Source organism: Lucilia cuprina, chromosome 4, assembly GCF_022045245.1.
Source record: "Lucilia cuprina isolate Lc7/37 chromosome 4, ASM2204524v1, whole genome shotgun sequence".
NCBI lineage: Eukaryota > Metazoa > Arthropoda > Insecta > Diptera > Calliphoridae > Lucilia > Lucilia cuprina.
The window spans coordinates 29,325,880-29,351,586 of NC_060952.1; the positions used below are offsets into that span (position 1 = coordinate 29,325,880).

Genomic DNA, 25,707 nt, shown 5'->3' on the forward strand with positions numbered 1-25,707 from the left:
TACATGAAATAGTTAAAGGAAATTGTATAAACTTTCTTTTAAGCAAAAAAGGGATTTTAAAAAATGTTAATAAAACCTTGTATAACCTAAATGACCAACTTTGAACCCCTCTAAGTCCGGTAGGTCTTGACCTATAGAGATGAGCACTAATCGTGGTGCAAATTTCAATCCAATTTTCATCCAAATGGATTTTTTGAGTTGAGTCACTTGATACTAAATCGCTTATAAACATAAAATAATAAAAAAAATAACAATCAGTTTAATATTTGTGTCCAGTTCGTTTAAAAGCGAAATACACTCCAAAGTAACAAAACAATAACTTTTTAATAAACTGTTTTCATTTATTAAATGTGAATTCATATTATGAGCAAATGCATAAACAAAAGAAGACATTATTGCATTTATAAATATATATTAAAAAAAAGTAAAACTAAAATAATATTGAAAACTTTTCTCTTTACAACTAAATTACCAACATCATCCTCTTGAACATTACAGATAACAAACATATTTTGTGTCCTCAGCACGCATATTTTCTTTCATGTCGTCAACTGGTATTCATTTCATTCACTTTCCGCCTCAATACTGCGTTGCTGTGCCGACTGTCGCAGTTGTTGCTTATCATCATCATCATCGCCATCATTTTCAGAACCTTCAGCAACACTGTTAGCTTTTGAAGCAACCTGTTCGGCATCTGTTGTTGTCACCATTGTCGTTTCCTCCTCGTCATCATCATCTTCCTTTTCAACTAGTTGCACATCACTGCCATCATTACAAATACGCAAATCTTTACGTTGCAATAGAGGACGCGGTGTAATCGGCAGAAATGTATTGCAAATAGTTTTAATCAATTCACATTCATTTTGACGATGATACAAAGCAAAAACACAATTCTGTATGATGTCGTGTTGAGTATTGTCAATGTATTTAAAATGAATATTCAGTTCTTCCTCAATATCGCCGTATGACAAACGCAAACCGTAGATGCTTGAAAAAGGATACGAATAGAAGAAAATGTATTCAAATGTACATACATACATACATACATATATTAGTGGATGATTGACTATCCTTAAGGAAAAGAATAGAATTTTAATTTATTTGTTTTGTGATGACTGAGTGAATGAATGAATTGTGGTCAGATGCATAGAATGGTGAATATTTTTTTTTATCACATTTTTGTTTAAATGGTTAATGTTTAAATGCTACAAATGCTTTGATGAAATAAATATACATATTTATGTACATACGCTGTCACAAAATTAGATTACGATCGTCATGTTCTTTAAGTGAAATTGATTGATTTGAAATGAAAATAATAAAAGTATTGTGTTTTCTTAAATTTTGGCGAAAGTTTTTTTTAATTTTGTACGTCTTCCTTATTGAGAAGATACCCTACACCAGTCAGTAAGACAAAAATGCGGATTATTATTTGATTTGTTTTTGAACTTTATTCCGGAATATTTTTACTTTTTTTTGACAAAAAAAAAAAAATAAATTACAAGAGGACTTATAGAGGAGTAGAGGTAAATATGGACCTATCCCTATAGATGTTTGTTGAGGAATTTACGACAACTTCAAAGTCATTTATGTAAAATTTAAAAGTGTTTTTAGTGCTTATAGGTGAATTTTTTCCTTCAAGTCTAGGGGCTAGGGTCAAATGAGGCCCGATCATTACAAAATTCGGTAGTGACATTTAACGCTATATAAAAATAAGTTTTGTCCACTTTTGTTGACATAATAGAACATTTAACTTAATTATGAGCCCAAAGGTCCTATTCAAGGGATACGGTTGAATGGAGGCTAGGCGGAATAATATACCGATTTTATCCATTTTCAATAGGATTCGTCCTTTGCATGTGTACCAAATTTTATCCAATTGCCTTGAAGACCCAGTACATTGCGCACAAGGTTAACATGGACAGCCAGCCAGACGGACGGAAGGACATAGTTTATTCGATTCTAAGCCGATCGTTAGGTATAGAACGAATATTTTTGTATGTTTCAAACATGAGTACAAACCCAATATACCCTCCCCACTAATGGTATAAAAATCTACTCTAGAAACCTACAATCAATTTTATCTTTTTTATAAAGAAAAAAGTATTTTTTTTGTAATCGATAAACTCAGGAACAAATGCACTAAATGAAGACAAAATTTTAAATACTCTATTGGGGTCGTGAGGAAAGTTGCTTTAAAGTTATAAATTTGTTCAACAAGTGACGTTGTATTTTTAAATTTTGTTTGAGTTATATAGATTCCACATAGGCGTAGTCAGGATAAACAAATTATATATAAAAAGAAAAAAATATAAATATTTTTTTAATAAATAAAGAGTAATTTTTAGTGTAAATTAAGAATTCTTTTTTAATTTTCTTCCAAAGCAATACGAAGTCAGTATGTAGGTATATATTTTTTATGTAAATATTTAACTTTTTAAAATTCTATTTTAACTGTAAAAAACACAAATAAACAAAATTTGTTCAAATATGTTTAGTACGTTTTATATATTTAAAAAAAAAATAAAACCATATTATATAAAAAGACTTTGGGACCAAGGTATAAAAGAAATTCAATTAAACTGTTTAGTCTTTAAATTACTAAGAACAATGAAGTTATCATTCAGTCTCTTCGTAAGTAAAGGCATTCTGTTCATATTTGTAATACAGAATGTTGTTGGACAAATTACAACAGAAGGTCCTGTTACAACTTTAGAACCTGCTACAACTATAGGTCCTGCTGTACCAGTGCCAACTCCTGCACCACCGACAAGTGGGAATAAAAGAAGATTCATTATTAGGAATTTAACATTTCACAGAACATCAATAATTAGAAGAAAAAAGAAAAAATCTGGTTAAATATATTTTCTGAAAATGTTGTAGAAATAAAGATCTTAAAGAATCACGAAATAATTTTCTCTTATTTTTCTAGTCTACCCAGTAATATGCACCGAGTAGAAATATTTAAATACTTTTTTTTGGAAGGACCACTTACAATATGCATATATATCTATAGCAAAAAAACTTATACATAATTTAAAAACTCTAACCATTTTAGACACTATTTACAGATCTTTCACTTCTCATATGAATGTCAAAGTTTTACGTCACAGCTCTAACTGATATTAGTATTATATTGGAGGGGCCATGTACACTTTTGGAAATATGCTACTTCTTTCCAAATGTTTATTTTGATGCTCTGATTATACAAATATTCCTACATATTTTAGATTATACAAATATTTCTATACGGATACATACTTAGCAAAACTCGATAATGAGTTGTACTTACATAACCACTTACTTTTCAATAACTATTACTGCCTACCGTTTCTTACTGATATAGAAGTACTTTGTAAAATAAATTCCAAGTACTTGTATCACTGCCTATTTGAAAGCTATTGTGAAAGTACTTGCCTCCAATAACCGTGAAAAATGAAGGCCATAAAATGCTAATAAATATGTGTAAATATGAAAAGAAGTTTCTTTCGCTTTTTTACTCGTTACTTTTCAATGTTAGTTTTTCTGGGTAATTCATATGACCTTTACAAAATTTTATTAACATTTAACAGATTTTCAATTCTGCTTTGAAAGTAAAATAAAATTCGACAAAAATGTAGTCTTCTTCTTTATACTATTCAATCGTCTATATGACAATAACCAACTACTCGTCCCATAAATATATTTTTTATTGTAAAATTTAATTAAGCATTTTCTATTCAAATTCCAAATAAATGTAAATTTTCTTATACTTACGATACAGGTTCGCCAATTATTTTCATTTCGACTTCTTCATATTTACTAATCACATACTTTAATGTTTCATTAGCTTCTTCTTCAGTCAACTGCAATGAAAAAATAAAAAATAATTATTTTATTTTAAAATCAAACATGTCAGTTGAATTAAACAATTAATTTAAATTTTCTTTATATAATATACATAATTAGTATAGTATTATTATTCATATAATCTTCTAGTTCTATATTATTTAATCTATTTCGATAAAAGTCAAAATTTATATATTCATATATTTTTCTGTTGAATGGCATTACAATTTGAAAAATGGGTGTTACCTAAAAATTAGACTCATGTACTTTTCATAACAGTTTTGTCATTAATTTTTTATTTATCCATTACAATACAATTGAAATTTAGATTCTAACCTAATTTGCCGAGCACCGATTGGCGATGACCATACGCCCGTTAAAGTGCAACAGACCAGAGGCGCTGGTGGTAATCGAACCCACTACCTCCAGACGGACAGGATAGCACACTATCATCTAGCCTACCGGAGCAAACAGTTTTGTCATTATATTTCACAGAAAAAAAAATTAAAATAAGTTTTAATTACCCAAAAAATTGTATCAAAAAAGTTTTGCACTTATAACCAAAATCAATTAACAAATTTGTAAAATAAAATAAAAAATAAATTTTTTTTCAAATAACGAATTAATCAGAACAATTAATGTCAATAATTGAGACAAGATTTAACTGTGATTAATTTATTAATATAAAATTTATGTTTTTATTAATCAAATGAATTAATCTGTTTGGTAGAGATTTTTTTTAAAAATCAAATAAGAAGGTGATTAGAACAATCAAATTATTAATCCATTACACACAACGTTAAAGGAAAACTCGACCTTTAACAATGAGTTCAGCATTTGCAAAAAATATGTCATTACTGTCACAATTGAACTTATAAAGTGTTTCATAAATTGTAAAGAATCTTGAATATTATAGGCGTAAAATTCCTAGCACAGAAATTCAAAATAAAACATAAATAAAATAGAAAAGTAGGCCAGATAATTTTTTAATCAATTAAATTAATTGAATCAATTAAAAATTTAATCAAAACTGTATACTTAGGATTCCAGCAACGAGATAATTAAGAAAAAAATTGTTTAAATAAAAATTAAAGAAAGAGGAAAACATATTTATTAAAAATAAACTACCTGTATTTTTTTCTGTGTTTGTTATTTTTTATCACAAACCCAAAAAAGTACGTATAGTCTAAACAATCTAACATGTCCGTCTATCTGCATTTAAAATCGAAAAGTATAAAATCTTTCAACTTTTAAAAGAAAATTATTTAAAAAATTAATGGAAATTTCCATTTTGATATGCATAATTTTAACACATCACCACTCTTACGTACTTAAATTGTGATTAACCTTTAGAATTCATTTGCTTTAAAATACAAGTATTTTATAGATTTAACAAGTTATGACACTAAACTTCAGATATTCTCATTAAATACAAACAACTTTTTTATTTTTAGTATTATTTTGCAATCACAATACAATTTATTATCGATAATTAAAAAAAAAACATCACCAAGAAAAATCATATTTAGAAAATATTTTAAGGATCGTGTTTTATCACAACTTTTTCTTCGCCTACACATTCAAAAGTCACCTGAATGCCCTTTTCCAGCCAGGGCTGAGCCCAAATTGTAACATCACAATTTTTTAGTTTTTCATCATTGTCAATGAAATCAGCATTAATTTGATATTTAGAGCCAGAAACTATTTGTGTGGTAGCTGAATGAATTTTCTCCAATCTATTAAATAAATTTTATAATTTTATTCTAATTTCGATCATAATTAGTTAATTAAGAAGCAACAAACTAACCTTAAATATGGTCCATCGCCTGCAGCTAATTTAGATAAAGAAAGTAGCAAAGCTTTTTCAGCATCATTAGAAGCAGTAATATCTACTTTTCGCACACCACCCCGTACTTTAAGGTGTTCAGCATTTTGCTAAATATGTATAATTATTGTCATTATTGCATAATAATTATTACATAGTATTTCATATAATTGTTATTTCAAAAAATTCCTACCTCATCTACAGGTCGGGCAGTGCTACTGGAAATCGCAACAATCAAAGTCAAGTATAAACAAATTAAAAATTTATTCATTTTAAAAAATAATAATTATTTTTATTTTGTTCTTTTCTTCTTAAAATATTAGACTAGACTGTTTAAAGTTGTGCTACTGGTTGCATTTTATATTAATTCACTTGTTTTTACGACATCTCACAAAGAGAGAAGCAGTTTGTGATGTTTTGTTATTTTAAATTTATTTTTAATTATTCTTATTTTTTTTTTTTGTATTTTTCGATTTATTAGATTTTGTGTCACATTAGTCATTTAAATGCGTAACGATTATCTTAATCGTGTGTTTTATCCAACATTAAAAATATTTTCATGCATTAGTTGAAAATAAACTTGTCATGTTGAAAATTTTTATAAATTTCTTTGAAAATATCATTTATTTTGTAATATCAAAAAAGTGTTAATAGAACATTTGTTAATTTTAAATAATACAAAATCATTATAAAGCCAGTTTTAAAAATTTTAATTATTATTAGTTAATCTCTTCTAATATAATCTCTATAATAATAAACCGGCTTTGAACAATCTCAACTGTATTTATGGCCTATACAATGAATCTTTAATAAGGGTGTCCATTAAGAATATTATCGCAATATTGTAGTCGAATAAGTGTAAGACTTTATAAAAAGTTAAAAGTAATAATTTTCGACAGTTTTTAGTTTATACAACGTCAAACTTTTTCGTATCAAATATTATGGAATTATTATACTTGGACATGCGCGGATCCAAGGTGTGGGAAAAGGATTTTCTACACCCCCCCCAAAAAAAACCAAAAAATTTTCATACAAAACATAAAAATGAGGAAAAAAGGAATTAATATACATAAAAAAATAAAATTTACCGACTCCCCCCTCCCCCAAACGCTTGAGCTGGATCCTCACCTGTACTTGGGACTAGTTATAAAATACCAAACAAAACTTTCAATAGAATTCTTTTAAAAAAATATCCTTCGATCCACACCCTATGATAATTTCCAAATGAACTTGACTAGATCATCTTCTTACCCAGAATTTGAGAAATCCTATTTATTGATTAACCCAAAATTCTATAAAATCAGTTTCTTTTTTAAGCGAAATTTAAAACCTATAAAAACCAAGGGCCAACTTTCGAATTCGATAGTGATTAAATCCTTAATTTAATTTTAAAATATTTTATTAAAAAATTTGATCGCACAATAGGGACTCGAATATATTTAGAACGTGTTAGATTGAATATCCTCTCCATATGCTCTACATTCCACTAAATCCGGACGCCCAATTTTGTATAGCACTGCTCGTAATTCTTAGAATACGCACCATCATAATTGCCTTAGACTTTCTCATTTTTAGGAAATCTCTTGCTTTCATTAGGGTTAACCCATAGGATCTTCGTGGTACTACCCATCGTTTTATTATTCCAAGAGGCTTTATAGGATTCTTTTACATATATTTTTGTAATTCAGCTTTGGTTGCGTAGAATAGTTTTGCCATCGTCAGATTAGATAGCTCAAGTTCCCTTAAAAGCTGATACATTCGCCCTTTCGACTATTTCCGAGTGGCTGGACGCCCAATTTTATATACATAGCTCTGCCCGTAATTTTCAGAATACGCACCATCATACTTGTCTTACACTTTCTGATTTTGAGGAAATCTCTTGCTTTCATCAGGATTTAGGGATTCTTACACATATTTTTAATTCAGCTTTCGCCGCGTAGAATAGTTTTGCGTTCCTCAGATTAACTATTTTTAAATCTAATACGTTCGGCCTCTCTTTGCCGACTATTTCCGAGTGGCCTGATACCCTTACGATGTAAACTTTACATCTGGTTAAAGCTTTCTTACAATCCAATAAGGTCATATTAATTGAATTGAATTTTATTACCAGATATCGCCCTAATTGCTAATGTTCAACTGTACTAAGTTAGAAAAATCTTAACCCTTGGACTTTAATGTCTAAGAAGGAAATAGTCAGCAGATTTCTGCGGTTTCAACAGTCGTCAATCCTTTAAATTTAATATTACAAAAGTAGACATTTTGACTTATTACTATTACTTAAATTGATTAAAACTATTGATAACCCTTAAACCACATTTGATATGTATATTTGGAAAAACATCAGGAGAGATTTTAACTATATATACATGTTTATTGTATGAGTGTGATTATTCAATGGACAATTATGAACCATGTCGCCTAGTGATCTTTTCTTCGCCGGGACATTCAAAATTAACTTCAGTACCATTGGGCAACCAAGGTTGGGACCAGATTGTTACTCTACAGGTCTTCGTTTGCTGGCTATTGTCAATCAAGTCGGCAATTATAACATGTTTAATACCAGCAACAACTTGTGTAGAAGCTGCGTTGACTTTAAGAAGTCTTTTATGGAAAAATTCATAAATAATAATATATTATTTATACAAATTTGTTTTTATGAATTTATTTACCTATAGTATGGTCCATCTTTTGCAGCCAATTTACTTAAGGAAAAATTTAGGGTACCTTCTGCTTCCTTTAGTTTATTGCCCGCTAGATGTGTTACACATCCCGGACAACCGGGTCGCGCACTAACCAAAACTACTGCGGTTAAACATAAAATTAAAACGATTTTCATTATATTTAGAAAACGAAGACCAGGATGAATGATATTTTCGTTTTGAATTTCAAATACCGACTGATAAGAACTGCATTCAGAAATTCTTGTTTTTATGCTTACATTCCGATTTTTTTTATATTTTTTGTGTGACTTGATCAGAGTCTTAATTTCTCTCCATGGTAATAACAAATATATTACTGATAACTACTGTTATCAAACATTTGTACTAAATGATGCTCAATAATATTAATCAATAAACAAACAAATTAAATGATGTTGCTAATAAAATTTTAAGTACGTTTGAATACTCTACTTTAAACGAATGTGTTAAATTTATTAGATTATTTACTATAAAGGCATCCAACTTTGTTAAAGCTTTCTCTAAGATTGTACTTTCCTTAATTAAAGTACACATTTTGAGGTATTTTTTGCTCGTAATTACATGGTCAGTCCTTTTTTAGAGTAAATCATACGACACTATTTCTTACTGTATTTCAAAAGTTTTCGAATGCATTTCAGATAATATTTCTAACACATTTATATAAATTTACATATAATAAGTACACGCAGAGAAAAAAAAATAGTTCGACATGGTTACTATAACTAAACTATGTTCACTGTAACAATATATTGTTATCAAAAACATATAATTGTTATTTTAATTCTATTTAAACAATATTGTTGTTACTGTAATCATTTTCATGTTCATGGCAATTATAAATTTGAAAATGATTCACTGAAAAATAATAATTTTTTCAATAACAAAGTAATGGAACCGATAAAAACATATTATGTTACTAACAAATATTTAAACTCAAAAATAACCATTATATGTTATGTTGCTATATGTTATATAAGCATTGTATGTTATGTTGTTATAAGTAACCATTATATGTTTTATTCCCAGCAGTTCGACAAAGAGTCAATACATACGAAAAAGACAGTAATTTCCACTAATAGTTAACCACCTGGATGGTCGTAATTCGTATGTTTTGGGTCATTCGTCACGAATGTACCCTTTGTAATCGAGAATGAAGACAGTCGCCACTTTAGTGTCCTCTTTGTAAGCGGAAGCGGAGACAGTCGTCTTTTTACTGTCCTCAAGTAACCTAGAGTTTATACTCTTAAAAGTTTTCTCTTTTGTACTTCCGAAAGACAGTCGTCACTTCAGTGTCCCTTTTGTAAGCGAGAGCGAAGGCAATCGTCTCTTTACTGTCTTTTTGTAAGGTGTAGAGAGACGATTGACTTCCTCGTAGGACAAGCCCATGTTAAAATGGTCGGTCACCTGGGTAGTCAGGTGGCTAGGGGCCACCACAAGTGGTAGGTTAAGTGGTCAGTTCGGGACTGTCCCGTCGAACTGCTGGGTTGTTCTATGTCTGTTGCTACAACAACAAAACAACTTAAGCCACACACCTCACACATATCATTTCTTGTGTGTGTGTGTTATTTTAAGCGACAATAAAATTAGTTGAAATAATTCTCACTTAGAACATGGTTACCACAACCATGTTTTTTCTCTGCATGTATGCAGACAATATGATTGGAGATGGTGTAGATGATTTTTTAGAACCACACATGTAGTTCTTTAATTTGAACTCAGTCTCATATTCTTAACATGAAAGAAATAATAGATTGTAGATAAGAAATTTGTATTAAAGTGATACTCTAATGTATATTTTAATTAATAATATAAAAATATATTAATTGATGTTGTTAATTAAATTGTATTTACGTTTAGAGTACTTTAATCATTACCACCATAGGTTGAATGATCGTTTGCCGTTTAAGTGGATTTATATTAATTGTTTTGAAATAAAATATTTATATGCCAAAAGAAAAAATTATAAGTCAACTCACGTCAAAGAGAAAAGCTTATTCAAGGTGTAAAGAGAAAATAATTTTTATTTCATCTCTTGTTTTACTACTTTTATTAGAAATGTATTCAACGAAACCTATGGAGGGTTCGGATCAAATATAGACCTCTTATCATAAAATATAAAGAGATGTTTGTTTCAATCTAAATTTTTAACATTTTTAAAGGTAAAATATACCCGGCAAAAAAAGTAGCAATTTTTTACCTTCTGAGGAAATGATGTTTAAAGACTTCTGAAAATCTTTTTAATTTTATGTTAAACTGCAGTAGTTTTGGTTAGTTTGGGATGTGTTAGATGTGTTACACGCACAACAACCTGAAGGAAGCAGAAGGAACAATACATTTTTCCTAAAGTTAATTGGCTGCTAAAGATGAACCATACGATATGTAATTATTTACGATATGTAACTTTTATTTCCATAAAAGACTTCTTAAAGTCAATGCAGCTTCTACACAAGTTGCTGCTGGTATTAAACATGTTATAATTGCCGACTTTATTGACAACATCCAGCAAACAAAGACTTTTAGGGCGGTGTTTTCTGCTAAAGATAATCTTAATTCTTTGATTAAACCTTGTTTAACATATGTTTTGTGTTTTTCATTAATTAGTAATGTTACTTATGTTCTTAGCTTAACTGAGTGTAATTGGCCAATTGAAACTAAGTTATAAGTAAGAAAACACACCCAACAAAAACAATAAAAGAATTAACACTTTACATTTTACAAACGTGATATTTGTAAATAAAAGCTGTTCGTTGTTAAATCCATAACTGAAAAACACAATCATCAGTTTAAGTCCCCCTTAATTTGTTCAGAGTCCTGGTCTCAACCTTGGTCACTAAGCGGCACATTGTCCACAAAAGAATCAACATACAATAAAAATATATAAAAATATAAAGGAAAGTTTACCTGACGAACGCAAAACCATTCGACGCAATGGAATAAAAAATATGGATGAAATAATTCTGTAAGACCTCTTGGGATAAAGAAACGCGGATGAGCTTGATGATAGAAAAAGATCTCCTCAAAATGGGTAAGTTTAAGGTTAGTATGTTAGAATGCATTCTGAGAATAACGGGCACAGATATACAAAATTGGATGTACGTATTCAATAATATTCGTTGTCAATGTATGAATAAAAATATTTTGACAACGGATGTTATTGAAAAAATATAAACACTTTGGTGTCAATTTTAACCAGGCGTGTATTTTTTTCTCGGTGAAAACACTACCTTTTGCGTGAAGCACTAACTAAGTAACAAAACGATTAATCGTTAATGGATAAATTTTTGTTGATTAATCGCTCGAATAAAAAATTTCAAAATTTTTCACTTCTAGAATGGGTGGAAACGGAAACATTTCTGTTAAAAGGAAACCTTGAAACAATAAAAAGTTATTTAAAACTTTTTTATATAGAAAAGGAAGAAAAATGCCTGATATTCGAGAAAAAACCTTTATTAATTAACCTATTATTAACCGGCTAACCGGCCTCCGGTAGGTTATTGGTTAGTGTTCTAGTCTGGTAGAACGGAGGTGGTGGGATCGACTCCCTCCTGAGACACTGGTTAAGGAGCGCACAACATGCCCGATAGAGACCTAGGTGTATTTCTTCGGATTTGATGTATATATTTACATCCTCCTTTCGAACTAACTACCTAAAACCTAAAATAATAATTTCTTTAATAAACCGAATAAGACAAAAATCCGTATAATTGAATACCCTACTAATTAACATGTTTTTCTAACAAACCATTTTAAAAACTCACATAAAATTACACTCTCTAACATATGTATTGTACAGAAAACAGACATAAAAGATAACAATAGCTTATTACATTAACAATCACGATACTTATTGAAAAAAACAGCTTTAAAAGTATTATTGCATCCAATTTTATCAAAACCGCAAACTGTTTATATTAACATCAATACCAAGCATATTCTTTTAATATCAACACCCCCTTACCCCTTAGCTCTTCACATTCAAACTCTGACTTTTAACGGGCAGATAACTTTATCAGAGGCCAATTATAATCTTCTTATGACTTTATGAATATCAGGTTAAGAATACATTTACAGACACAACATTAAAAGAAATCTTTAAAAATATTATTGCATTCAATTTAATCAAAAACCACAAACTGTTTATAGGTATAGTAATTTCTAAAATTTTATTGCACTTAAGATCATTTTATTATTTTAACAAAACAACCATAATTGGAGTACACACTTTCTCCTTAGGCACTATGTTTCCTAACTAATTTTTCTTCACCGGGACAGTCGAACGTTACTTGAATACCATTTTCCAACCAGGCTTGAGACCAAATTTCAATATCACAAGTTTTAATTTTTTCATTTTCATCCATTAGATCAGCATTTATTACGTCTTTAGAACCAGATACAACTTGTCTAGAAGCTGAATTAATTTTAACCAGTCTTAAATTGAAAGAAACAAAAAATAGTTTGTTTTTGATACCAAGAAAAATATTTAAATGTTTTGATATTTACTTGTAGACTGGTCCATCGCCGGCTGCCAATTTTGCAAGAGATTTGTTGAGAACATCTTCCGATATTTTAATATCATTACCAGTTAGTTTTACGGGACAACCCGCACATGATTCTGGATATCCATAAGCAAAAGTGGCCAAAGAAATTAAACACAAAATTAAAACGTATTTCATTGTAAGTTTTTTTTTGTCTAATGTTTGCTATGTTAGAAACAAAATACAACTGATGATTGCTACAATAGTGAATCATACTTTTTATAAGGTTTGTAAAATCACTCGCATTCGAACACACTCTTTCTCTTTTCCGCTCTAACACTCTCTGCTCACTATCAGTGATGGCTTGAGATTATTTATATTTTGTACCAAAATATTTTCAAAAGTAAACCAAAACAGAAAAATTTGGTTTAAAAGAAAGTTTTTTCGTTGTCAGTGTATTAAAGTTTTTAATTATAGATATACTCAAGCCAGTTTATAACGAATTCGAATTTGTAGATTAAATTATAATTTTACTTCATATTCATTCGTACAAATTTATTTCATTTTCTTTACGAAAATCAACATTGATTTTGTTTTTTCATATACTTATATATCTTAACAAATAATAATTTCTTATATTTCAATATATAATTCTTCAAGTTCGTTATAAAAAAACTTAATGCTATAAAATTCTACTTGAGAGACTGAAGCAGTAGTTTGTTTAATCAAAGGATTAGTTATAAGGATAAGGATTTCTATACAAATGCATGTTTTTAGTCAGTAACTCAAACTAACTTTTAACTAGTTTCCTTTTTGAATCAAATAGTTTGCTACAAAATGTTTAATTTGTGTTATTAAAAAGTACTTAAAAAAGTACACATTTAGCACAAATACCGTCACTGGTCTCTGATAATGAAACATAGGGCAGAAGATACTTAGTAGAAGCTGAGAAATACATTAAAATAATAGTGTGAGTGTTATTGATTATTTATTTACAAATTTTGTTTACTTAAAAACTTGTTAGAAAACACTCAAAACTATTTAAAAATGGTAAAATGTTATTAATATTTTTATAAAAATTTTGTTAATACGATTTCATCGCAATAAAGGTAATTTTCTGAAAACGATTTTATATAAGTATTCAATTAAGAACTGATTCCCATACATTTGATTTGAAAAATTTAATTCTTATAAAAATTATCAAATTTTTTTTGTGACTAATACCCAATCAAACTGTTTTTCCGAGGATCACTTGTATGAAAAGCGTGAAGCGATATGGCCCATTTTCAATACCAAACAAACCGTATTATTCAATTACTGGGTGAGCTTCTTTGGTGAATCACAACCGTACCATTGTATATTTTACACACAGGTGGTAATTTCTGTACATGACGTGGTAGTAAACGAAAGTGATGTGTTTATATCTAGGACGGTGAACTGTTATTCGATAGACCGAAAGAAATAAGAATCCATCAAATAAGCCTATGACTTTGTTCTCAGAGAATACATTGTGGTAAATCTGGTATGAACAAAGTTTTCTCTGAACATACAAGGAAGAAATTGTAGATTCCACAGTGCTTCAGTCATTTTAACGGCAATAACTCTTCCCGCAAGTTTGGAGTAAAACCACAGACTTTGCGTGGAATTCATAGAAAAGATCAGTTTATAGTCCCGGCAGACTAGAGGTATTGGTATTTTGTTCCCTGGATTGTAATTACACCAAATAGGGTCATTCATTAAGGTAACATGCCCCCAGTGGGAAAGAAGTTACAAATATTCACTACCTCCTTATTTTAAGAATGTGCATTCCACGAACATGCCCAAGAATTCCGGACGATTGCAAATGGTTTTTGCTAAAATTTTACCACTTAAGTAATAAAAATATCATCAAAATTTTAATAATTTTTTTAAAATTAGTTTTAATTCCTTTCTGTTATGCACTTTATATAAAATCTTTTCAGAATATAAAATTTGAAATAACTGGTTGTCAACCTACTTAAGTAAAACTTTGAAAAAATATATAACTAAGACCCGTATCGGAAGAAATCAAAATTAAACCTTAAACGTAAATATACATACATTTTAACCAAATATTACATCAGAGCTTCGAATTAATCAATTCAATTTGAGCTTAATTCACCAAAATCTGAATTCAGAAATATAAAGTTTAATCTTCCAATCCTTTTTTTAATTCTCAGGAATTAATTCAATAGCTTAATTCAAAGACTTTCAGATTATTTTAATTCATTCATATACTGAATTCATTCATGTTTGAATTACATTCTACTTTGAATGATTCAATTTTTCTTTAATTCAAATCTACTCCAAATTGAATTACGAAATTTTTCTTAAATTCATTTTGTAGTAGACTGAATGAAAAATTTTTCCTTTGCAGTCAGAGTGTTGTATGTCAAAAACTAAAATTTCAACTTATAAGGTTCATAAATTTTTATGTTTTTATCTCTATATAAAAAAATTTTTGCGTAAAAATTTTAAATAGCCTAGTTTACAGTTGATATTTGTATGTTTGTATAATAAGAATGATAATTCTGACTAATAATAATGTCAAGTTGTGGGCACAAGAAAATTTTTCTATTTTTTAGTTATAACAATATTGCTGCAAATAAAGATACATAATATTTATGTACAATATACAAACATACATTCATAGTATGTGACCATAGGTTTATGATCATAAAACATAACAAATCCGTTGAAGTTTGCTCAGAACAGAATATTGCATTTACTGCAGTATAAGGATTTATACGCTTTATAGTAAGTTTTCTGTAAGTTTTCATTATCATTCCATTGATATCCAATACATAATACATTTGAAAATTTAAATTACAAAAAAATAAATTATAATTTATTTGACAAATATTAAATCATGTGTATATTAGGATTGTTCAAATAAATGTTTAATTTGAAAATAGTTCTTAAATAATACATATGTATATCAGTTGTTATATTTGGTTTCGTATAACCTTTCTTGTTAGCTTTTGCCTAGGAACCACATAATTTAGATGGATTCATCAGATGAAAATTCAAATTTACTCATGATAGCAATTATTTTGAAAATATATTTTTTAATTTGAAATTTAAAATTTGAAATATTTATAATTCTGTTTATACGTATATGTTCAAACTTTTTTCGAATGAAAATTATATTTGGAAAATATTATTAAAATTTTCCAAAAACTTTATAATTTTTTAAAAAACTTTATAAATAATATGTTTCGATTAAGATTTGTCATTTATGTAAATTTAAATAGGGGCTATATTTATTTTAGTTAAATTTTATCTATAATATAGGGCTTGTTTTTTGTTTAATCATTAGCTGAAATTAAAATACAAAATTGTATTTGTAAAATACAAAATAAAATTTCTAAAAACATAGCCCCCTAATGTATATACATTTTTATTTAAAAATTTTTCTTTAATCCCCTACAAAAAGAATAAAGAAAAATCGATGAAAGCTATTTTGTAATAGATTTGAATTCGAAAAAATTTAAATCATTCAGCAAGGAATTAAGCCTTTAAAGAATGAATTATACAAGTAATGAATTCAACATTTTTAAAGTCCTAAAGAATTCAACTTATGAATTAATTCGAATGAATGATATTATAGAATGGTGAAGTAATAATTTTTAATTTGATTTAAAAAATTGAATTAAGGCTTAACAATTTTCAACCTTTGTATTACATTCGGTTTCAGCTGTTAAAAATACATTAAAATAAGTCGAATTTGTTTTAAAGGTTTTAACAAAACTTAATTTCGTTAGTCTGTGTTATAATTAAATTTCAGTAAATACCTAAACACTTAAAAACTTAAAAATAAAATTCTGTTTCTTATTTAAAAACACGACAGTGTTAGAAATAATTTTTAAAGTCATAGATAAATTTGTTTACTTAAATAATATTACAAAAAAAAATAATAAATTATTTTTATTAATAAATTGCTAATTACATGAGGATAAGTACTTATTTATATCTATATAATTAGTTTATCTTTAAAGGCTCATAAATGACTAAAAATCAATCAAAATATTTAAATCATTTAATTTTTCACCCACTAGGTTGACTTGAACAACGGTCTACCATCGCCCCTGAATCCTTCAATGGAGAACTCAGGTGGCAATTTTTGTACATGGATTGGGCAGGTCCATGTACAAACACTTTGCTGAAGTACACGAGCTACCTAATATCTGATCATTGCAGCCCCGTTGCTTAACTTCTGATGTTTATATATACTCCGAAAATATCTGGACAATATAGGAAAATTCTATGGTATTATTTGTATTTGATACCTTTCATTCATAATCATAAAACCCAACACATTCATCATCATAAAACCCAACACGTTCATTAGAGAAAAACATAAGACACATTTTTTATAGGTAGGCGGGAAACCCATTTCCAACGCTTAGTCCCACAGTCACTCCTCTGTGGGGCACCGAACTTATTCCGAAATATTGACTATACCTTACATCAGTCTTTTAACCGCAACTTACTCTTCCCGCGAATTTGGGTTTAAACCATAGCCACTACGTGGATCCCGAAGGAACATCAACAAACTGACCAGCCAGGACATAGTCCTACGGGCAACTGGCCACCCATAGTACCAGATTATGCTGTGATCTCTTTCAATCACCAAGGTAACATGCCCCCGGGGGGACTTTAATGTAGTACCAATATTTTTGGAGGAAAAACAAATTATACACGCCTTGTTCCAAATCGACACCAATTTTTTTAATAACGTCCGCTGTCAAGTATATTCATACGTACAACAACACTGTCACCGTTTGAAAATGGGAAACATTTGTGGAAATCTTTATACTTTCTCCGAAAGGATTCCCATTTTTGGGATTTCGGTTTAATTCTTTTACAGTTATGTTAAAATCTTCTGAAATTATTTAAATTTTGTTATTTGGAAAAACATATTTAAATAAATGTTGAAAATTGAATTGCGTTTCGCTAATCAATAAAGATGTGTAATATGTAATTCTTAAGATTTCAAAACCCAAATAAATTTTTTTTAAGTTTGACAATAACGAGAATAATTTGACCCATCTTGAAAGTAAATTAATTTTTTAAAGTTAATTTTTGATATTTTGACCACTTTAAATTTACCATCTTTTATGAAAAATTCACCTTTCATGGATTTTACTAATATTTGTGTTCATCGATATTGAAACAAATGTATGATATTTCTTAGCTAACCAACTATGTAAATTGCACAATTTAAATAAAATTATTTTATACAACTAATACATATAATTAGCTTAATTAATATTTATAAAAACTAAAGTTTAATTAAAATAAAAAACTTTTTAAATATTAATTTAAATTTTTTTACTCACTTCAGTTAAGCACGATGCAGGTAAAGTACCAATGCATAAAGCACTCTATAAAAATAACAACATCAAGATAAATTTCAATTAGAAAAATAAACATTTTATCACACAAAACCCCCACCAGAGAAACCACAGCACAAACTTTAACTTACAGCACTGGTTAAAGGAGAAAATATAGTGTCAAACATGACAATTATAATTAAAATTTGTAATTTTGATAAAAACATTTTTTTTTAAACTGAAATTAAAAAATACTCAAAAAATAATGTGTTAACAACACTAATACCTTTTCAGAACTAAAAGTGAAATTAATTTGATGAATCAACAACAAGAGAAAAAATTTATTAATAAATATTACAGGTGAAACCTTTTGTATTATACAAAAAATATGAGTTGTACAAACCTATAAATTTAAACTAAACGGAAGGAGATTTGTAGGTGAATATAAAGACTTTAGATTTTACCCTAAAAGGTGAAAGGTTGCAACAGATCACAATCTAAAGCAGGACAAACTGATGCGTTCGATATCTTTTATTTAATACCTGATAACAATCAAATAACAATTTCGTTTAATATCGAATGATGCTATTTGCCCTGTTTCTATATAATCAAATTTGATATTTATTTTACTCTGCAACTATAGGGTATATACAAATTTAACTAAAATATTATAGTCACTACAAAAAATTTAGTTTCACATGAGTAATTAAAACTTAACTATAGCATATAGAACAGTAATGTGAGGAAACGAACGGGTATATTAACAACACAATGAGAGTAAATAACATTTTTTGAATTAATTGTAAAAGGTGACATAAATTTCACACGTTATGCTAATTAGTTTATTAATAAAACCACAAAAACATGTAGAAAAAAACGCCCCCCAAACAATAGAGGTTTTCTGTTTGAAAATATTGAAAAATGAAATTTATTTACATTTAAAAGTCAATATGTTTAAAAACGGTACGCATACATTCACATCTTATTGTCACTTCAGTACCATCCGTTAACCAAGGTCTCGTCCACATGTCGACCTCACAGTTGTGTTTCATGTTATTATAATCGATTAATTCAGCAGCTACCGTTTTTAAGGAACCTGCCACCAATTGTTCGGATCCACCAAAGACAATGCCAACTCTGTAAAAATATGATAATTTCAAAACAACTTATATGCCATCATAAAAAAAAACTGTAAACAAAATCCATCTAGAAAACACAAAGTTATTTTGGAGTGGAAGGACACTTTGATCTGTTAGAGTGTTTTGAATACAGATAAATACTTAGGATAGGCAGCCTAAGAATCAATTTTGGGAAAACAATATCCATTTAAGAAATCAATCAAAAGATCACACGGTATCTTTAACGTCGAAATTAAAAACGAATGTGGTTGTCTTAGATCCATTTAAGGATACTGGATCTATTATATTCCAAGGAGCAGATATATAAAAAGCGAGTTATACGATATAACTTTTATGGGGAATGATAGTTTACGGAACTAAACAGGGAGGTATTTTGTCCCCTTTACTCTGGGTGACCACATCAATAGACTTAGGGCGAATTTTTCTGATAAAGATAATCTTCATTCTTTGGTTAAACCTGGTTTAAAATATGTTTCGTGTTTTTCAGTTATCAGTAAAGTTACTTATTATCTTAGTTTAACTGAGTGTAATTGGACAATTAAACTCAAGTTATAAGTGAGAAAACACAATTAACAAAAACAATAAAACAATTATTTCGGAAGAACAAAAACATAATATTTTAAGTAAATTGCAATTTTCTGATTTGTTTTGTTTCATTAATTATTGTTTTAAATGTTTATTTAACATTTTTCCAAAATTTTCTATTTTACAAAAATATTGTTTGCAAAAAACAGCTGTTCATTGTTTATGTTTTTTAGTGAAAACTTGGCTTAAATCTAAAACTGAAAAACACAATTATCGGTTAAAGTCCGCCTAAATTTGTTCCGATTTTAATCTAACAGCAAGTTAAGCCTAGTTTAACTGATGAGTAAGAAACCCGCCCTTAGACCTTTCTGCTAATCAGTTGTGTTGAAGTTCAGAAGAAACCTTGAGAAACGCTTAACCGATTGTGTTAAATTTTAATGAGCAGAGACTGAAACATCAAAATTACCCATCAGCATTTAAAAATAATGGATTGTGTAATATGAATGGTCAAATGCGATATGTAGGAGCCTGCATGATAAAATGTGAAACAATTTCATTGTCATAAGATATTAAAACTAATCGGTTTCTAATGATAATATGGGACCTACTTTCAGAATTTCGAACGAATTATTTTTTGTTTTAATGGCCCAAATAGACTACACAAGCACATACCTTTTTTACTTCAACACACACTACACAAACATTGCTAGTACAAACACCGATTTTTTCACGTTTTTGTAGACTTGCAAAGATATAGATGTAAATTTATCTTCGAAATATGAATTTTGAAAAAAAAAATTGGTTATTTATGAATATAAACAATACAAACGAATTGACAAAAATTCAATATGTTTGTGTAAAAATCTAAATTTTTTGTTTTTTTGATCAAACAGACCGCAAGCATTTGTGCAAACACGAAACACCCTCATACACAACACAACAGGCTTGCACAAACGTAAAATATTGGTAAGTTTGTTAAGCCGCTTGTGTAGTCTATTTGGCCCTTAACAATTCGTTCGAATTTACGAAGACAAATGTCCAATTCACAATTTGATGTCGTATCGTTGTATGTCATACACATTTTTCAAATAATTTTTTTTGAGACAAAAACAAATCAATAATATCCAAAAAACGACATATCGCGATATAAACGTACAACAGCAATTTTGAATTGGACAAATATGTTAGAATCTGAAAACAAATTTAAATTTAAATCAAAAATTAAATTAGAGGTGTTCAGACTAGTTTACCTATAAAACGGTCCTTCATCCTCTTCAGCTATTTTCATTAAAACGGTACGCAATTCATGTTCAGCTTCCATTAAAAGTGGACCATTTAATACCTTTCTACCGCTCGTGCGATAACCACCCTATATAATAAAGACATTAATAAAGAATTAACAAAAAAAAACTATCAATTTAAATCATTTTTTAATCATACCATTTGACAATTATTCAAATATTGCCCTAAAATAATATAATCACCAATAATAACAAAGACAAGAATATAAAATTGTTTAAACATTTCGAAAAGAGTGTTGATAAAACGACAGATTTAAGATAACTGAATGTAAAGTTGATAAATAATCTTAAATATTTTAAATTTTATATTTACTTTGGATATTTTTGGTTGGACATAAACACAAAAAATATATGAATGTATGTCAATACATAAAATAGAAATATTGTAATAGTTTAAGCAAATATTTATACAAGATTTACGTATGTATGTTTGTTGTCTGCAAACATTTCAATAGAAACTTCTTGAGGAAATACCTTTCATTAAAAAAATTATAGTTTTTTAATAAAATTATTAAAAATAATAAAACATAAGCATAACTATTGTATTTACTTAAAATATTTAATTAATTGTACAATTAAGTGGAATGAATTATGTTATCAGTTGTTTTTAAGTAGAAAGTAAATTTTTGTTGAATTATGTTTATTAAATGATAACATTTTAAATATACTTATTTTTTAATTTAAATTAAATTAATTAGTAAAATGTAGGCTTGTTTTTGATGTTAAATTAATAATGTAGATTAATAACACAGGCCAACGAAATAAAGGTTTTGTAAAAACTTTTAAAACTAATCTGAATCGATTGTATGTATTTTTAAATGCTGAAACCATAACTCAGTATCAGTTTTTCACGAACACCCACCATTTTTTCTCAAAAGGACATCGAATATTTAGTTCATATTTTAAGGACATTTTTTAAAATCATTAATAAAATTTCAGTGAAATTTGTCTATGTATTAACATTATTTGATTTTAGTGAAATTTAAGATGAATGTTTCCTATTATTTTGTCTTTCTATATTAACCGAAAGTCACATGGAGATATTCTTAAAATTTTTAAATTTTTTATACAAAATTTTAATAAAGTGTTGAAACTGCAGTCTGAAGAATTCCCTAGTATGATTATACCTTAAATTCGACTTAAGCTATTGAAAATAAAAACTCACTTTTAAGTTATTACGAATATGTGTACCCATCAAAAATTTGGAAATGACCTTTCGATTACTACATTTCGTTCTTACTACAAGGCGGTACTTTAATAACTTCCAATTATTAATGTGTTATATAACTACTTTCTAATATATTAATCTGTTTCTGTGTGAAGTTATGGAAGCTGTATACTATATAAACTCCTTTATAGGAAATTACTTAAACGTTCTTAACTAAAGGCCAAATAGACTACACCAACATACCAATATTTTACGTTTTTGCAAGCCTGTTGTGTAGTGTAGTGTGAGGTGAATAGTGAGGCTATTACGTGTTTGTGCAAATGCTTGCTGTTTGTACAAAAATTAAAAAAAAAAATTGATTTTTACACTAACATATCGAATTTCTGCAAACCAATAAATATAAGTTAATATTTATTAATAACAAATTTAAAAAAAATTTACATTTCTAAGAAGAATTGTAATCTGTATCTTTGAAAGTCCACACAAACGTAAAAAAACGGTGTTTGTACGAGTAATGTTTGTGTAGTGTGTGTGCGAATGAAAAAATATGTTCGAAAAGCCGCTTGGGCCATAATACTATTTGACTCTAACCCCACAATATCTCAATGTCTAGTTATATTTTACCGGAAGGTTAAATAGGTAGTTTTCATACAAAAAATATTTCAACAACTGAATATCTACTGGTTAAAAAGAAACCATCAAAATCGGTCCATATTTCTTAGTGGGTCAGGGTCACAAATATATCACATTCAAATTTATGAATAAAGACACATGACTCTGTATTTGGAACATACATGGGAAATTTTCATTAAGCATTAAAATTTCATTACCATTTATAAAAAAATTGTAATGAAAAATATTTTAAGTATCATTTAATGAAAATTATATTTTTTTCATTATAACTTTTTTTGATAATGGTAATGAATTTGATAAAGAATTTTCAAAAACGAATTTAATTAGTATTTATAATTGTCGAAAAATATATTAAGGAAAATTTTTCGAAGATTCGAGATTTGAAAGCTTTTAAAACCAGTTTCCGTAGCCCAAATTGGCTGAAATTTTGCAGTCATAAGTACATCTGATGACAATACAATAATATGTTCGAATATTCGAAATTAAGTTCGAAATTTCGAAGTTATTTTCGAAAAATTTTTTATGTTTTTAAATTAATCTCTGTGTCATAAAACCTAAAAAAAAATTTTCGAAAATTCGAACTCGTGTTCGAAAAATTTTTAAAGTTGTTAAAACTAGATTTTCTAAACCGAATGTGCTGAAATTTGCATTACATGATTTCACCTAATGACAATACATTATAATGTTCGGATATTCGAAATTAGAACTAATGTTTGAACATTTTTAAAATCCATTGAATAATGGTAATGAAAATTTATTTTTAAGTAATTACTAATGAAATCGTTTCATTAAAAACCATTACCATTAGACAAAATAATGCTAATGAAAAAAAAAATAATTATAATTTTTTTCAATTTAATGCTAATGAAATCGTAAATTAATTAATCGATATAATTAACTACTCCCATGTATGATTTGGAACTAAATTTTTTGTTTGGTTAAATTTTTTTCATAAGATACAATAATATGTATAATTCTAATAATAAAACATAAAATTTATAATAAAACTTAATTTTTGTCCGATAACTGATATATTTTGTATACATTCCCAGGTATGTTGGGTATTGATACACGAGGTAAGAATAGAAAATTGGTCATAAATCGGTTTAATATACATATATATGTATATCAAACTAATTTTTGGAAAATGTTACTCTGAAAGTATAATCCAAATTTCAAGCCGATACGATATATAGATCTCGATATATATCACTTAAAAAATGAAAAACATACCCGGGTATGTGGTTAAACTAAGATTAGATTTACTTCAAAGTTTGCCAAAAAAAAACAACATGCCTCTAATGTAAAATTCATTTTTCACCCGAATTTGAAACACTTCGAGTTACTACAATTTAGGAATGCTTTAGAAGAATTGATAACTATTTAAATATATTTAAAAAATTTATTACGAAATAGATTCTTTCCAATATATCCTCATATCTATACAAATAAAATTATAGAGGTTTTACGATTAAAAATTTTATATGTATTTAATATAAACAAAAAATTTAAATAAAGCTACGTCTTTAAAGTTTAAACAATTTGAATATAAAACAAACAAAATTACAAGTTCAATAAACGTTTTATAAAAAAAATTCTTTGTAACATAAATTCCGTTCGTCAATAATTAAATATTAAATACATGTATATAAAGTTATATTTCGAGTATATGTTATGACTCAGTAGTTTATTATGCATATAAAAAAGAACCGATTAATTATTTTTTTATGTTTGTTAAATAAAAAGAAATCTTTATCACAATTTCCCTTTACACACCATAAAAGTTGCCCCCAATTAAGCACTGTGTTTCTTAACAACTTTGTCTTCACTATCAAACTCAAAAGTGACCTCAATACCATTGGGCAACCAAGGACGACTCCAGATGGAAACATTACATTTCTTGGTTTTGCCATCAGCATCCACAAGGTCGGCAACAATTTTAGTTAAGGTGCCAGCAACAACTTGTGTCTCAGCCGAGTATATTTTACCAAGTCTATGAGAGTAAGGAAAAAAAAGAATTCATTATCATTTAAAGGAATTGGAATGGAATAATTTCCGAATATAATACATACTTGTAATTAGGACCATCGCCAGCAGCTAATTTAGCTAAAGATGCATTTAGTTGTTCTTCAGCTTTTTTTAAATCAGTGGGGTGAACGCCACCTACTATCTTTTCCTGAAATTTTAGTTATTTTAATATTGATTGTAATTTATTCATTTACGCAGTTATTGTTTTAATATTTTTAAATTCATCTTACCTCATTCGGCATTGCGTTGATAATGGTTACAGTTAGAGCGAATAATACTACAAATAATTTGGTACAAAACATTGTATTTTTTGATATTTTAATTTTTCTTTGTTTAATAAACAATAACAATATTTTTTTTTTGTAGAAAATCAACTTCACTGAACGTACTCTTCGGCTGTTGAACGATTGTCAACAACTGATGGAAAGTGAGTACAACTAGAGAGTATTTAAGCATTCGACTGAAACATAAATCTTTATTTTTAAAATACACATTATCTACTATATAAATACATACATATGTACTTATGTGTACATATGTATACATATTTACACGCCGGTATTTCTGTAAATATATACTAATCTATTTATTTGTTCATCTAGAGAGAGATGAAATTATTTATTCTTAAATGTTCGATAGGTAGTTTTCGTAGGAAGTGGAAAAGGTTGTTCGTACTTTATTGAGGAATTAACCTTACACAGTAATTTAATTTTAATTTTCACAAAAATATTA

At 28.0% G+C, this 25,707-nt stretch overlaps 6 protein-coding genes across 6 annotated transcripts; all 6 read right to left on the reverse strand.

Annotated features, from left to right (window-relative positions):
• Positions 1–302: 302 nt before the first annotated feature.
• Positions 303–18,470, reverse strand: LOC111676502. The gene is made up of 4 exons (XM_046950371.1): positions 18,334–18,470; positions 18,188–18,232; positions 3,757–3,845; positions 303–987 (listed from the first exon to the last, which is right to left on the reverse strand). The coding sequence occupies exons 1-4, from the start codon at positions 18,406–18,408 to the stop codon at positions 564–566; spliced, it is 633 nt and encodes a 210-aa protein (XP_046806327.1). The 5' UTR covers positions 18,409–18,470; the 3' UTR covers positions 303–563.
• Positions 5,276–6,002, reverse strand: LOC111676499 (sarcocystatin-A-like). Its single transcript, XM_023437459.2, has 3 exons — positions 5,847–6,002; positions 5,636–5,763; positions 5,276–5,564 (listed from the first exon to the last, which is right to left on the reverse strand). The coding sequence occupies exons 1-3, from the start codon at positions 5,922–5,924 to the stop codon at positions 5,366–5,368; spliced, it is 405 nt and encodes a 134-aa protein (XP_023293227.2). The 5' UTR covers positions 5,925–6,002; the 3' UTR covers positions 5,276–5,365.
• LOC111676501 (sarcocystatin-A-like) lies at positions 7,953–8,562 on the reverse strand. Its single transcript, XM_023437461.2, has 2 exons — positions 8,323–8,562; positions 7,953–8,254 (listed from the first exon to the last, which is right to left on the reverse strand). The coding sequence occupies exons 1-2, from the start codon at positions 8,487–8,489 to the stop codon at positions 8,056–8,058; spliced, it is 366 nt and encodes a 121-aa protein (XP_023293229.2). The 5' UTR covers positions 8,490–8,562; the 3' UTR covers positions 7,953–8,055.
• On the reverse strand, positions 12,489–13,087 carry LOC111676500 (sarcocystatin-A-like). The gene is made up of 2 exons (XM_023437460.2): positions 12,853–13,087; positions 12,489–12,780 (listed from the first exon to the last, which is right to left on the reverse strand). Exons 1-2 carry the CDS (start codon positions 13,023–13,025, stop codon positions 12,582–12,584), a joined length of 372 nt encoding a protein of 123 aa, XP_023293228.2. The 5' UTR covers positions 13,026–13,087; the 3' UTR covers positions 12,489–12,581.
• A 623-nt stretch (positions 18,471–19,093) lies between the features above and the next one.
• On the reverse strand, positions 19,094–23,208 carry LOC111676503 (sarcocystatin-A-like). The gene is made up of 3 exons (XM_023437464.2): positions 21,286–23,208; positions 21,096–21,214; positions 19,094–19,318 (listed from the first exon to the last, which is right to left on the reverse strand). Exons 1-3 carry the CDS (start codon positions 21,367–21,369, stop codon positions 19,120–19,122), a joined length of 402 nt encoding a protein of 133 aa, XP_023293232.2. The 5' UTR covers positions 21,370–23,208; the 3' UTR covers positions 19,094–19,119.
• Positions 23,209–24,596: 1,388 nt separating this feature from the next.
• LOC111676510 (sarcocystatin-A-like) lies at positions 24,597–25,404 on the reverse strand. Its single transcript, XM_023437470.2, has 3 exons — positions 25,206–25,404; positions 25,020–25,123; positions 24,597–24,940 (listed from the first exon to the last, which is right to left on the reverse strand). Exons 1-3 carry the CDS (start codon positions 25,275–25,277, stop codon positions 24,742–24,744), a joined length of 375 nt encoding a protein of 124 aa, XP_023293238.2. The 5' UTR covers positions 25,278–25,404; the 3' UTR covers positions 24,597–24,741.
• Between the last annotated feature and the right edge of the window lie 303 nt (positions 25,405–25,707).

Coding starts and splice junctions, on each gene's coding strand:
- LOC111676501 (XM_023437461.2), bottom strand. CDS start 8,489: ATGAAAATCGTTTTAATTTTATGTTTAACCGCAGTAGTTTTGGTTAGT. Junction 8,255..8,322: donor AAAGATGGACCATACTATAG/GTAAATAAATTC, acceptor TTTCCATAAAAG/ACTTCTTAAAGTCAACGCAG.
- LOC111676500 (XM_023437460.2), bottom strand. CDS start 13,025: ATGAAATACGTTTTAATTTTGTGTTTAATTTCTTTGGCCACTTTTGCT. Junction 12,781..12,852: donor GGCGATGGACCAGTCTACAA/GTAAATATCAAA, acceptor TTTCAATTTAAG/ACTGGTTAAAATTAATTCAG.
- LOC111676502 (XM_046950371.1), bottom strand. CDS start 18,408: ATGTTTTTATCAAAATTACAAATTTTAATTATAATTGTCATGTTTGAC. Junction 18,233..18,333: donor TTTCTCCTTTAACCAGTGCT/GTAAGTTAAAGT, acceptor TTATTTTTATAG/AGTGCTTTATGCATTGGTAC. Junction 3,846..18,187: donor CTGCATCGTGCTTAACTGAA/GTGAGTAAAAAA, acceptor TTTTCATTGCAG/TTGACTGAAGAAGAAGCTAA.
- LOC111676503 (XM_023437464.2), bottom strand. CDS start 21,369: ATGTTTAAACAATTTTATATTCTTGTCTTTGTTATTATTGGTGATTAT. Junction 21,215..21,285: donor ATTTGAATAATTGTCAAATG/GTATGATTAAAA, acceptor TTTATTATATAG/GGTGGTTATCGCACGAGCGG. Junction 19,319..21,095: donor GATGAAGGACCGTTTTATAG/GTAAACTAGTCT, acceptor ATATTTTTACAG/AGTTGGCATTGTCTTTGGTG.
- LOC111676499 (XM_023437459.2), bottom strand. CDS start 5,924: ATGAATAAATTTTTAATTTGTTTATACTTGACTTTGATTGTTGCGATT. Junction 5,764..5,846: donor CTGCCCGACCTGTAGATGAG/GTAGGAATTTTT, acceptor ATACATATTTAG/CAAAATGCTGAACACCTTAA. Junction 5,565..5,635: donor GGCGATGGACCATATTTAAG/GTTAGTTTGTTG, acceptor TTTATTTAATAG/ATTGGAGAAAATTCATTCAG.
- LOC111676510 (XM_023437470.2), bottom strand. CDS start 25,277: ATGTTTTGTACCAAATTATTTGTAGTATTATTCGCTCTAACTGTAACC. Junction 25,124..25,205: donor TCAACGCAATGCCGAATGAG/GTAAGATGAATT, acceptor CTAAAATTTCAG/GAAAAGATAGTAGGTGGCGT. Junction 24,941..25,019: donor GGCGATGGTCCTAATTACAA/GTATGTATTATA, acceptor TTACTCTCATAG/ACTTGGTAAAATATACTCGG.